The 12,665-nt window shown below is 47.0% G+C and overlaps 1 protein-coding gene across 4 annotated transcripts in view; it reads right to left on the reverse strand.

The window, feature by feature from the left end:
• Positions 1–211: 211 nt before the first annotated feature.
• The window catches only part of SHROOM3 (shroom family member 3), a 52,177-nt gene continuing 39,723 nt past the window's right edge, over positions 212–12,665 (reverse strand). For 3 of the 4 annotated variants that reach the window (XM_055797000.1, XM_055796998.1, XM_055797002.1), the window contains exons 6-10: positions 8,914–9,825; positions 7,333–7,851; positions 6,342–6,492; positions 1,831–2,103; positions 212–1,199 (exon numbers count right to left, since the gene is read on the reverse strand). In XM_055797000.1, the coding sequence (XP_055652975.1) occupies positions 840–1,199; positions 1,831–2,103; positions 6,342–6,492; positions 7,333–7,851; positions 8,914–9,825 (2,215 nt within the window). In that variant the 3' untranslated portion in view covers positions 212–839. The remainder of the gene's footprint in view (positions 1,200–1,830; positions 2,104–6,341; positions 6,493–7,332; positions 7,852–8,913; positions 9,826–12,665) is intronic. The other variant, XM_055797001.1, reaches the window with a different exon arrangement.

The following is a 12,665-nucleotide window of genomic DNA, read 5'->3' on the forward strand; positions in this document are numbered from 1 at the left end:
CAGACTCTGTGCCACGCTCCCACAGTCAGTCCAGACCCGAGTTTGTTGCTTCACGCTAATGTGGACTCCTGAGATGCAGGTTCTCATAAACGCATATTTAAACTCCAGAATCAGAGAATCACAAGATCCAGAAGAGGACAGATTGTATTTTCCTGGTCAAAATCTCCTTCACAAGGCCACTGAAGGTATATTTAACATGTGTTGAAACAGGTTGAAGCTTCTTCTGGTAGCCCTTTATTATATTAAAAAACAACAACAACAGCAACAAAACCACGAAGAGATGTTCCAAGCTAATGCATGACTATCTTTGGGGTTCCCTCTTTTTGTTAAGGTTTTCATAAAATACAAAATTAAATGTCTTTTCTACATACAGAACAAAGTAGAATCAAGTAACTGATTAGAGTATGTACAAAACCTTACACATTCTGTCTTGTTTTTAAAAAATATAAATATCAATAGTGTTCAGTAGAATGGGTTGGTTTTATTTTTAAGGCTTCATTCTTTTAGATCCTTCATTATTTAATGAGGCGCCAGGTAGGCAGGAAAGGGAGGGAAGAGAGGAGGTCATGTTTTTTATTAAAGGTAATGCATTTAATTCTCGTGAGCCTCTTCCTCATCTCTGGCAGGAGGAGATTTTCCCCCACATTGATTTAAGTTTCCAGGAAGCAGAGGTGGAAGGAAAGGAAAATAAAACCTTTAGTATTGCTATTTTTTTCCTTCATTAAAATCTTGTTTTAAACCTGTCTCTGTTCATTGTCTTTGTAGAGAACCATCTGCCCAGTACTTGGATTAAATAGACTTGAGCAGGAGGACTGTATCCCAGGTCCACCTGGGAAAGGTTAGAGTGAGGAAGAGACTGCTGGAGGTGTTTTACCACCGACCCCGGCGGAGGTAGCAAATGCTGCAGCTAGGGCAGTTGCTGCTGTTGCATCCCTGGGCGTGAAGTCTGTGGGGAGGCTTTCCATCAGGCACTTGAGCTGTTCCTGACCCAGTTTGATTTTATCGTCTAGCTCTCGCTGCTCTATGAGGAGCGCGGACTTCATCTTTACAAAGTGCTGGTAATCCTGGAGCTGTTCCTCAGAGAGGTAGTTGCCCAGGATCTCCAAGACCACCCGTTCTCGGCGGTCAAGGTTTTCCTTCAGTTCCCGGGCATCTTCATGCTGGCCAGCCAGCAGTTTCCTCTTCTCGTTCAGCGAACTCTGCACACACCAGAGAGAGCGCTTCAGTATCAGCAGCACCAAACTCACTGATTCCCCCCTCTCCTTCCTCCCGACACCGTTTGCTGCCTCTGGGGGAGGTGGGATGGCTGCTAAGCTCCCAGAAACGCAGTCAAAAGCGTGGGGGAGGAGGATGACTGAGCCCCACTGTATCAGACTCTGAATGTTCTAGTCAATGGGGGGCAGAAAGCCCTTCAAGAAAATCTGTAAAACTTGCTTGAAAGCAACAACTACCAGGAAAATCTGGCTTTGCTTCTCACAGCCACCCAAATAATGTTAAATTGCAGCTTCAACTGAGGCAAAAGGCAAAAGAGTTGTTCCACAATGCACAACAACATACAGCCTTGCCTCCAGCTGCGGGTCATAGACCTGCTGTCCCAAACACAGCCATTCTGTTTTGAGACAAAAGCCACAGGATCCAAGACATTTATACAAACCAGGACCAAGATTCCCTGGGATGGAACTGCATTTGCCACTGCTTATAAATAAGCACTAAGACACCTGCCTTCCTGTGAACCTTTGGAGATCCTAGCTTATAAAAGCACCTTCTTGTGACTGCTGTTGTCCCGCACCCTGAAAAAGGCCCAGAGGCTGTGGCTGTGCAGATACGTACCCGCTCTTCACTGTTGGCGTTTTCCCCCAGACTACTCAGAACGTTCTCTACGCGAGCCAGGCGTCCCGAGAGGGAGAGCAAGAGGTTCACCACCTTATCCAAATCGCCAATGAACATCTTGTACTTGTCAAACTCATTAGGTTTGCATAGCTTGCTGATCAACAGCTCCACCTCCTCTCCAAGAGCATTATTCATCTTAATGTCTGCAAGCAGACCCTCCTTGGCTTCCTTCAGGATTTCCAGCTTGTGGGTCAAGCTCCCGATGAGCTCAGCCTGTCAGAAGGGAAACATATTGCCACATCAGTCATTACCATGATCACCTTGGTCACATGCATGATGACAACAAGAGGATATGGCTACAGTTCCTGAGGAACAGGGTCAAGCCAGCAACAGTGCACAAAGACGACATTAAGGAGGAAACAGAGAAAACTCTGGACTTCCACATCTAGGTGATAATCTGAATATGCGGTCAGATTGTAAGAAGCTGTATTTGTTCTGCTATCAATGAATGTTTAGAAAAGAGACATCTGATTTGATGTACCATATTCTAATACCCAGCTACCTACACCTGAAAGATGTATGTTCTTTAAAGTCTCTAAGGGAAAAGAGCTACAGCCACATCTCCTACATATTCCCCACTCCCTGCTCCAGCCTTGTTTGGATGTTGTATTTCTTATGACCCAGAACTGTACAAAACCACCGGCAGAAAAATGAATTTAAGCTGTATGAATGGTATGGCAGGAGGCTGAGCTGACACTCACTAGTTACACATGGCTTAGCAAGAAAAAAGGAATTACTACATATTTTCCCCTCCTATAGTACCCTGAAACTACCGACTGCTTCAAACTTGTCTGCCTCAGTGTTGAGGTGCAAGCCTCAAATTCAGCTGTGACCAAAACTCCCTGCCTGTGCAGGCACTGCCTCACACACAGAGGCATCAAGAAGCATTTACACCAAAGATGCTCTAAATTTACTCAGTGACTGAACAAAGACGCGGAGAGCGCACACCCATTTTGTGAAAATGCTGGCAACTGTTTCACTGCTGAAGAAAAGGAGGCCCCCAGGGTTCAGTTACTCGAGAAACAGCAGTGCTGCACATGTGCTGGAGATCCTGATTTCTGTTAGGATTTAGGGAAAAGACATGCAAAAGTCTATGGCCTGGGGCCTGGAATTCTTGCTTCCGTTTACTCAGAAGTGAGAGCACAGAGAGCAGGAAAAGCTTTTCATACAAGGGTTAGGTATTTTCCAGTTTATGCACTGCTGAGGCGCCATTACGTGTACGTAAATGTACTCTGCATACAAACACCGCAGGATGAAATAGAAGTAAATCACAAGGCTGCCTGAAAATACTATCTCAAAGTCTTCTTTCCGTCAAAGCCGACGGTCATTTCAAGTAGGAAGGCAGTCTACTTCAAAGAAGAAAGGATCTGCAAACCCAGGTCAGGCTGGGGGTTGCTCTGAACCAGCCCTTATCCCCAGCAGTAGCCTGGCAGAGTGGGGTTTAAAAGGCTGGGTTTGCAGCCGGGAAGTTAACAGCACTGTTTAGCCAGACACCACTAGATGGTATGCTCTGCATGCGTCCTCTGGAGTGCATGGTTTCCTGGCTGCACTACAGTCTACTGTCAGCTTCCACATGTACGCAAGGACTGAATAAAATGCAATTTTCTGTTAAAACAAACGTCAGCTATCAGGCTTATACTGGAATGACTGCTAAATCATGGTGTTTGTTACCTGGGAGGAGAGGAGAGCAAAGGTGGTACTAAATCCCACCTGCTAGGATAAGGGACAGCCAAAACTCCTTTAGTTGGACTCTTCCCTCAGTAGAACAGGTAGCACCCAGAGACAAGAACCAAAACTCGCCCTTCCCTGTGCCTATGATGCTAATGCCACCTTCAAAAGAAAGATCCAGAGTCCTCACCAGTTGATTGCTGGACCAAACCCTGAGGGCAAAAGAAGGGATCTCTTTTCAAGGATTATGATGCTAGGGGAAAACTCTATAGCAGGACCCTATAGGCTGGACACAAAGTCTGGCATTAACTTCAACAGGTTTTCAGAAGGACCGAGCCGCTCGGAACTGGCACTTGTTCCTCCCTGCTCCAGGAATTTTGCTCAAGGTGCACACCGGCCCTCCAACCATAGCCGGATGCTGCGGGACTGTAGGGAGTGACATACCTTTGTTCTGAAGGCATGGGAGCTGGAGGGAGACTGCAAAATACTTGCTTTGTGTTCATTAATCAGGGACTCTCCTGCAATCCCAAGTGCCAACCAATATAGCTCCTTTGCATACTTACAATGGAAATGAGCTTGGTTTATCCAAATGACCTCTCAGAGTAGCTGCCTTTTCAGATAATGACTATGCAAACGTTGTTTCACACAGACCGTGAACAAACATGCCAGGCAGATCTTGCTGTCTGGGCCTAGTCACTCCCATCTATTTCTGTTTTTCCATGCAAATGTAACCTTTCAGGCCTGGGACTTGTCCTCCATGGCAGGCTCACATCTACTTGCAAGCCCGTCAGATGCTTGAAGCGTGTCCACTGACTCCTTGGACCAGCACCTTCATCTTAATCGCTCCCTACCTTTCACATTGGTATAAGCAGGCGGCTCGCTTTCAAGTGAACAGCACCCCAAGAATCGATCAAATGCTACAGGCAGCAGCTGCGACTACCTTTGAAGCTGGGTGCTCTACAACCGAAGTCTTGGGCTAGACAATTAAAGCAGCAGACAAAGGCCTTAGGCAAGTGCTTTTGATTAGCAACACATGTATGATCTATCTGTGTAGACTTGCCACCCTGAATCTGTGTAGGACCACAGAAATAAGAGATGGCAGGCACAGCGAGGATCTCTAACCCATTCCAATAGCATGGCACGACAGCTCCTAAAGACTTGACAGGCTCCTACCTGCACCTCAAATGCTCCACAAAATAGGGCTAATTACTCACTTGGTACTCATAATTTGTGTTACAGAGCATCTTGATGAAGGTTGCATTCTAGCTGTCCTTGTATTACAGCCTGGTAGGGAGCAGATTTTGCTTTTCAGATAAAAGCTGAGAACAGAAACAGTAAGGCAATACGAGAGAGAGCTGAGCTCTCCAAATCAGGGCTGCAGGACAAACTGCATACTCGCAAACATCACCCAGCCTCAGATCTCTCTGCTTTTTTATACTTTGCATGGGGATGAAGACCCAGAGGGAAAAGGTGTAGTTGTGCCAGAGACACATACATTCTCTGCACTTTGACTTAGAGCAGGGGTCCTCAAACTACGGCCCGCGGGCCGGATACGGCCCCCCAGGGTCCTCAATCCGGCCCCCGGTATTTACAGACCCCCCCTGACCCCCCCTCCCCGCCAGGGGTTGGGGGGGGAAACCAAGCAGCCGCAGATGGCTGCCTGCCACTTCATCTGCGTGCCAGCCCCCTGGTTAAAAAGTTTGAGGACCCCTGCCTTAGAGGCTGAGTTTGAGAGCCTTTCTTTAAATCCATGTCTGATTTCAGTGCAGGAAGAATTAAGTACTATTTTACAGCTTATGGGACTTGCACGAATATTTGTGTCTTTCAGTATGTTTAAACTCTGCTGTTGTACAAACAGCATGAAATATGGGCTGTGCTGGCTGTGCTGCTCTGTCCAGCGCAGCGTAGGATGTTTTTAATTTACAGGCAGGCAGGCAGGCAGGCAGAGCTGCTTTTGACACAAAGGTAGGAGGCGTGTGAAGGGAGGCACAGACAGGCAACTACCTGCCTGTGGCTCCTTGGGATCTGTGAGCTTCGCAACATTGTCTGTAATTACCAGGTAACCAATGTGAGGCAACCACAGGGACAAATTAGAAGGCCCTGCAAAGGCCCTGGGAGACAGGGCACCTAAGCCTACAGCAAGAACTGCAGGGGCCATTGCTCGGTGAAATGTAGCCGCAATAAAAGAGGAAAATGTTTCCTCCTCTCCTGCTCTGCTCTCCTCCCACCCAAGTCATTGCGTGGAAGTTGTGCTGACTGAGCTGCTGAGGTGCACATGGCTTTCAGCAGGTCAGTGAAACGGTAAGGCGTAGGGGGAAAAAAGTAACCAATGTTTCTTTGGAGGCAGTGAGTGCTGACAGCAGGTAAACTGGGTGAATTTGCTTCACTGAAGAGGAAAATCCTAGGGTGAAACCTCGTCACTAGCTAGACTCTGTTCCTAACCTGCGCTGTCCTTGCTTATCACTTCACCTCTCCCTTTTCCTTCCTCGCTATGGGACAGGGACTGCCTATTGCAACCTGTACGCTCAGCATTTGGCATAATATAGACCCGCCTCGGGGCTGTGGAAGATTTGTACTCGGATTTGCAGTGAGTACTCAGGTTAGCTCTCTGGTCAGTCTGGGTCATCCTAACAAAGCTTCACAGGTAGCCTAAATGCACCAAGCCCCCACGCAACTTGGGACCTCCAAAAGCTGATATCAAATTAAAGTCCACTTTACTTTAGGGCTTATTCTTATGTCAGAAATGTAACCAGCAAATAAATGGTGGTGTGTGCTGAATTTACCTTCTTCTCATTGATGTCCAGCAGCTCCTCCTCCTCATCTATTTCTTCTGGCAAGTCCTTGATTTTATTCAGCAATTCTGCTTTGGGTGCTGAAACGTTGTAATAAGCAGGACAGGTGACCAGGGTTACAGGAGCTTCCTTTTCTTCTCTCCTACATCACAGCGAAGAAAAAGGAGGAGTTGAGTCCGAGCCTGACTTTTACCCATGCCTAGATTCATGGTTTTCCAGCGCTCCCTCTTTGGTACCTTCCCAGCGCTATTAACCACCAAGGAAAGGGCCGATTTCTGCCATCAGAGGGTGCATGTCAGCTGCTTTCCTCTCCCCTGCGCCAACGCTGTGGACATGTCCGCTAGTTAACAACTCCATAGAGGACTGGATCCTAGCTGAAGGTAAATCAGCACAGCTCTGCTGGTGATGGCTAGCCTGACCATCTTATCTGGCTTGGTGCATTACAACTTATTTCTGTATGGTTGCCCAGCTGTCATGTGGGAGTCTCTACCTCAAAAAAAGAATCACACTAGAGAACTTGGGCTGATATTTGCACCCCCCTGTAATAAGTAGGTGCCCTCATCCCTCCTTCCAAAATTTGGCCTCTCATTATCTTTCTGCCTGTCACTGTTTTGGTCCTGATTTTACTCTCATCTCTCTGTCACTGTGCGTTGGACTGACTTGCTTCAGATTACAAAGGTTAAGAAAGCAAAATCAAATAACATCTCCACAGATGATTCATTTCTGCCTGTTACCAAGCTCTGCATCACTATCTACGCAGCCCAGCAAGGTGAGCTCAAAGGCCTCATATACAGCTGAGCTCATGAGAAAGGGCATTCAGAAGTGCCCTGCCAGTCCTCGCGCCTGGGAATTGAGAAACTCACTCTCCGCCAACATCCACCTATACAGATGCAAAAAATCCAGCACAGGCTTGTCCTTATAAGCAAGCAAGCAGCGAATCCTGCTGCAACATTAGCCCACAACTCAAACAAGCAGCGCTTACGTGTCATCTTCAATGGCTGTCCTGCTAGCTTTCTTCAGCGTCATCTTCCTTTTCATGTTGTTCTCCTTCAGCAAGCTGGTTCCACTGGGGAAAAGCCCTTCCATTAAGTCCATGGTTGTCTTCATTTTGGAATCCGGATCCAGGATATCAGCCAGAGACTTGTCTTTATGGACAATTTCTTTTGCTAGAGCCTCTGACTTAATATCCTCTGGGGTCTTTGTCTTTGTCTTCACTGGAGGTGCTGCGCTGAGTATCTCGGAGTCCAGGCTGCCATTTTCTGACTCTCTGGTGATGACTGCTGTCTCTCTGTGGTTGCCTTCAGGTTGAGTTACAGCCTGTCTATCAGCACTTTGAGGCCCTTCAGAAGAAGCAGGTAACGGGTGCTGCTTATCCACAGCAGATGGAGAGCTAGTCCTCTTTGATGCAGGTGGCAAGAGGGGCCAATTATTCTCACCAGTATTGGTGCCCAACCCTGGTATCTCCCTTTCAGCCAGGACTTTGGGAAAGCTTTTGAAGCTGCTATGGACAGAAAAATTCTGTGAGATGAAGATAAATTTACCACACAGGACCATTGTGAACACATGGTGAAGGCCTACAACAAGTAGGTTTTCCTTCTCTCTCACTTATTTTTCCATCTTACTGTTCATTTCAACACAGAAAGGCCCACAGTATGTAGCTACTGGCACCAGAAGCATATTGTCCCTTCAACCTGGACACTGCCATTTTGTTATTCCAACACAGAAAGAACCAGTGAGTGACAAGTCACTTTGTTTTCTGCTCAAAGGCTGGGGACGTTGCATCTCACCATCCTGAGCAGCCTATACTTATTTGTCCCCTGAATGTTGGAAAAGCCAACCACTACCACAGCCCTGTCCAGATTCTTCCCAGATGGAAATAAGAGCAGCTCCTCGGAGTGAGGGAAGCTGTGCTGTGTTAGACCAGCTGGGCACCTAGCCCAAAGTCCTATCCTTCAGGAAAAATTCAATATACAGTATGACTGTGACATATTTGTGTTGTTGCTTCTTGGCAGATGGTCACTGTTTCATAACAGCGTTATTTTGTGCCAGGTCTAAAATATATTCTAACTGTTTAGAAAAACCATAATGGATTTTCATAGCTCTCTCTCAAAAGCCAGTAACTGGAAGGAGTCAGCAGCCATTTTAATCCTTCATGCTGGCACGAGTAAGAAGCAACTCCACTGAAATCTGTACGGTAACTGCAGGGAGGAGACCAGCATAGTTTCTCACCCATAGCCCCCTTTGCCTTGCTGGCTAAGCACCTGCCACAGTGCATCTGTTGATGGGCTGTAAAGCTTTTTGCCTTCTTGCTTAGTGCCCTGACCTGGCCACATCGTTTGACAATGCTCGTGGCAGCCAGCGAAGTCTAGTGGCAGTGAGTCTGTCTGTCCCTCTCCCCTTACAACGCATGCACTCCTCTGCAAGCTTCCTGCACAGCTAGCAGCTGTGGGTAGGTCGTCATGGCACGCAGAGCTGCCATCAGTCACATTTGTCTGGAGCCCCGCATATCTTACTGTATATGGCCCTACAGCGCCTGAGATGCTGTGTTACAGCCCTCCCTTACCTCACTCTGGCCTCCTCTGTGAGCCTGGTGGATTTGTCTCCAGCTGTCCCATTCCCCTCAAGCGCCGCCGGTGGAGGGGGAGGTGGGAATTCCTCCGTGCTGTTTGCAGAAGTGCAAGAGCTCAGCTCAGGAAAAGGACGGGATGGCAGTGGGGGAGAGAAAGGTGGAGCAACTACACCCGGCTGGGAAGGCATGACAAACACCTCGTCATCTTCATCGTCCTGCAGCAATGGCGGGGGTGTGAGCTGCAGGGCCGACTCCGAGATGCGGAGATGGGTTGTTCCCTGGGGAGAAGGAGTCTCTGGGTCAGAAGAAGTGCTGCTCTGTGTTGGCAGGGACTGCCACCTGTGGGAGAACTTTGGCCCAGCTGCTGGAGGAGACACCGTAGCCCTTGGGTAGCTGTCCTTGACTGAATGAGCCCACATCACTTTAGGTGGGAGGGATCTGTGAAGTAGCCCAGCTTTCCTTCTCCACATCATTTCTTCTGCGGGAATCTCAGGGGATCTATCCTGGACAGCATCCAGAGACTGTGCCTGAATATTACCATTGCCCTCAGGGGGAGCGGCATCTCGTTTGGCATGGTGCTGTCTCAGAGCCTGGCCATCACCCACACTCTGGAAGTCTGAGGGAGTCTGGGTGGGCGTATTAGGGGAGGACTGGCCAGATCCAGCAGTAAGGTTAAGGAATAAGGGTTTAAAGCCTTGCTTTTGCTCAGGATAGTGACTCCTTGCCTCTGTTGGGGATGGGACAAACGCAGAAGTCCTGCTATCTGGCCTGGAAAGTTCTGAGAGCTTGTGGTTCTCTGTCAGTGTGGCGGACCCGGTGACAACCTCGCTGCTGTGGTGAGGGTGGGGATAATAACTTGTGAACGCCCATTTTTCTGAGTGGCTTCTTTCTTTCTTGCTGAAAGACCTAAATACCAAGAGACAGACCACGATAAGATTAATAGTTAATCAATGAGCAAGAAAAGCTATTGTGCACCTCCTTAATTAGCAAATTATGCAACCGTATCAGAGGCCTGGGTCAGTGCCTGCTGATCCAGGTGAGGTGCAATTGTGCTTTGAAACTGGTAGTAAAATCCCATCTACTAATGCTAGGGACACAGAGCCAGATCCATTCCCCCTCACCATCTCTCATAATTTTCAGTGCGTGCTAGACCACACACACATGTGCACACACATAGCAAGCATCCCAGTAATAACTGAATAGAAAAAAAATTAGGAAAACCTAAGTGCCTGGCTTCCTTTCCAGCCTTGCTTTGATTTTTCTTTTTTTGTACAGATGGGGCTAGTAGCAACTGCTGTTAAGATAGACGACTTAACATTATCCACCATCAGTCCATTCTCAACTGCAGGAAATTTTAAGAATTTTAGCTTCACTTTGCTTAATGAATGTATCTGTACACCACTAAATCCCAATACACCTCCATCCACTGATCACACAACGATGCCAAATAAAGGAGAATTGATTTCAGTAAAGGAAATTTAACAAACTTATTCAGACCTCTGAAAGCTTAGAGCCAAATTTAGAATTAATAAAAAAGTTTAATGGGCTGGAATTTCCCATAACATTACCTTCTCCTTTCAGAAAGGTGCCATTAAAATGATTCAACTGTCCCTGAGAACAAAGCAAGGCCAAAAAAATGCACTATTTTGACCGTGAAGAAAAATAATTTAAAAAAGCTCTTAGAGCCTTGGTATCCTGTTAGAAAAAAAGAGCTCTTCTTGGATTGGCAGATGTTACAAAACCCAAAGCCCATACTCTTCAACTGCAAATGGATGTTAAGGCTGCAAAGCCAGCAGATTAAATTATTCCTTCCAGGTCTTCTAAGATCATCTCAATTGAGTCTGAGAAACAGTGTCTGGCCTTTGAAGTGAGGATCCTGCTCAGAATACAGTCAAACCCACTTGCCTGTATGGCTATTCAGCTGGAAAACAAAATGAGCAGTAATAATACCACTAGCAGATGTGAGAGAAGATGGCCAAAAACATGAACCCATACCACAAAACAATAAAATACAATAAAGCTCTCCTGCCAATATATTTTCTGTTCTTGAGATGCACTGTTCAAATAATCCAACACTGCCAATCTGTGATGTTTGCGACTTGGGCTGCAAATTTGCTCTCAGATGTACTGGTACAAAGTAAGTATAACTCTGTCAAAGACATGGGTCGTTCCAGCTTTATTCTGGTGTAACCGAGAATAGAATTTGGCAGCCTTTGCCTGGGGGTGGGGAAACTTCCCAGACAGACTGCTCTTGGTATGGTCTGTGGTTCCTGGACAGTAGCAATGTGTGTTCTTTTCAGATGCTCAGTGTTTGTCAGAAACACCAGATGGTAATTCTCTAATTGAAAGATCTCTCCTACTGTGGAAGGAATTGTGGATTCTAAAACTGGTGGAGCAAGAACCGTTCCCAACAGTGCTTACGAGACAGCTGTTGTATGACACCTGGGGAGCAGCGCACGAGCACAGAGCGTAAGTCATGGAGCACATGCAACCAGACCAAGTGATTGCTGACCAGGGTTTCTGTAACTTCACCGTTTGACGTTTTTCCTCCTTGAGCAAGAGAAGTGGCAGGGGTGGTCCCATCTCCTCTCCAGCACATTAAGCAGCTGGGTCCCAAGGAAGCCTAGAAGCACAATTCCTACTGCCTGCTACTGCCTTCCCTGAAGGGCCTGTGCACGGAGCACGCTGCAGACAGCGAGAGGATGGTGATGGTCAGATGCGAGAGGACTGGCTAGAAATCAGCTGTGTTGGGCTGACAATCACAGGAGGCAGCAAAGACTGCATTTCTTAAGGGATGGATTAAAGACCTGACAATAATCCCTTATGAACCAGACTGTGAAATACTCGCACTGAGGCCCAGGAACATTCAACAGTGCCTGAATAGGGGAACTCCTTCTGTGACTCATTGACACATGGGTAAGCTCCAGGTCTACCTGTCCCTTTCGGTCTGTGAAAGATTCAGATCCCGTTCTCAGTGAGAGTTAAATGTAAAACTTCTACCAGCTTCAGCAGCGCACGACCATAGCCCTCTAGCTTCCAAAACCCATACTTGTTCTCTTTCAGGTCATTTCAGGTACACTAACATAAGAAAAATGACTTGGCAGCTAAGGCTCGTAGGGAAGGATTTGCAGTCTGTATAGTGGGACCCTGTGTCCTCAGAGCCCAGGGCTTTTTCCTGTCTTCTCCCATCCTTTTGTTTTATCTTTTGGGGCAATCCAATTCTGATCAAGAAAGCAACCTCACGTTCCCAGAAGAAATGTGTTTACAGAGCATGCAGGATGTGTATGCAGCAGAAACATCATAAAACTGTTAACACCAATAATCTTCGAAGCATGAAAATGAGAAACCTACATTTCGTGCCCCAGTAAACTTCAGTTTGGGTGTTCAATCCTGTTACTTGGAAAATAGGTTGGGGCCGGGGTGTGTGTGTGGTGTGTGTGGCGGGAAGAAAGCCTCAAGTAGTTATTGAGAAGAATGGTGAAATGCCATCTCTAGAAGAAATGGGGAGGCAGAATGAACTAAACCAGCTGTATTGTTCTCTTAGGGAAAAAAATGGAAAAAGTTATTCCAAATCAAAGTAAACGGGTGTGTTTTAAATAATCATTAAGGGATGTGCGTGAAGGCAGACTGAGTCTCTCTAAAACAACATTTATGTCTTCTTAGGGGCAAAAATGGCCAGCCACCCAGAACCAAGATCCAGCTAGACTAGGAGCCTTCCTCTACTCCTAGCTGAGTACCTGACCCAG

The sequence above is a fragment of the Falco peregrinus genome, chromosome 2, assembly GCF_023634155.1.
Source record: "Falco peregrinus isolate bFalPer1 chromosome 2, bFalPer1.pri, whole genome shotgun sequence".
NCBI classification, from domain to species: domain Eukaryota; kingdom Metazoa; phylum Chordata; class Aves; order Falconiformes; family Falconidae; genus Falco; species Falco peregrinus.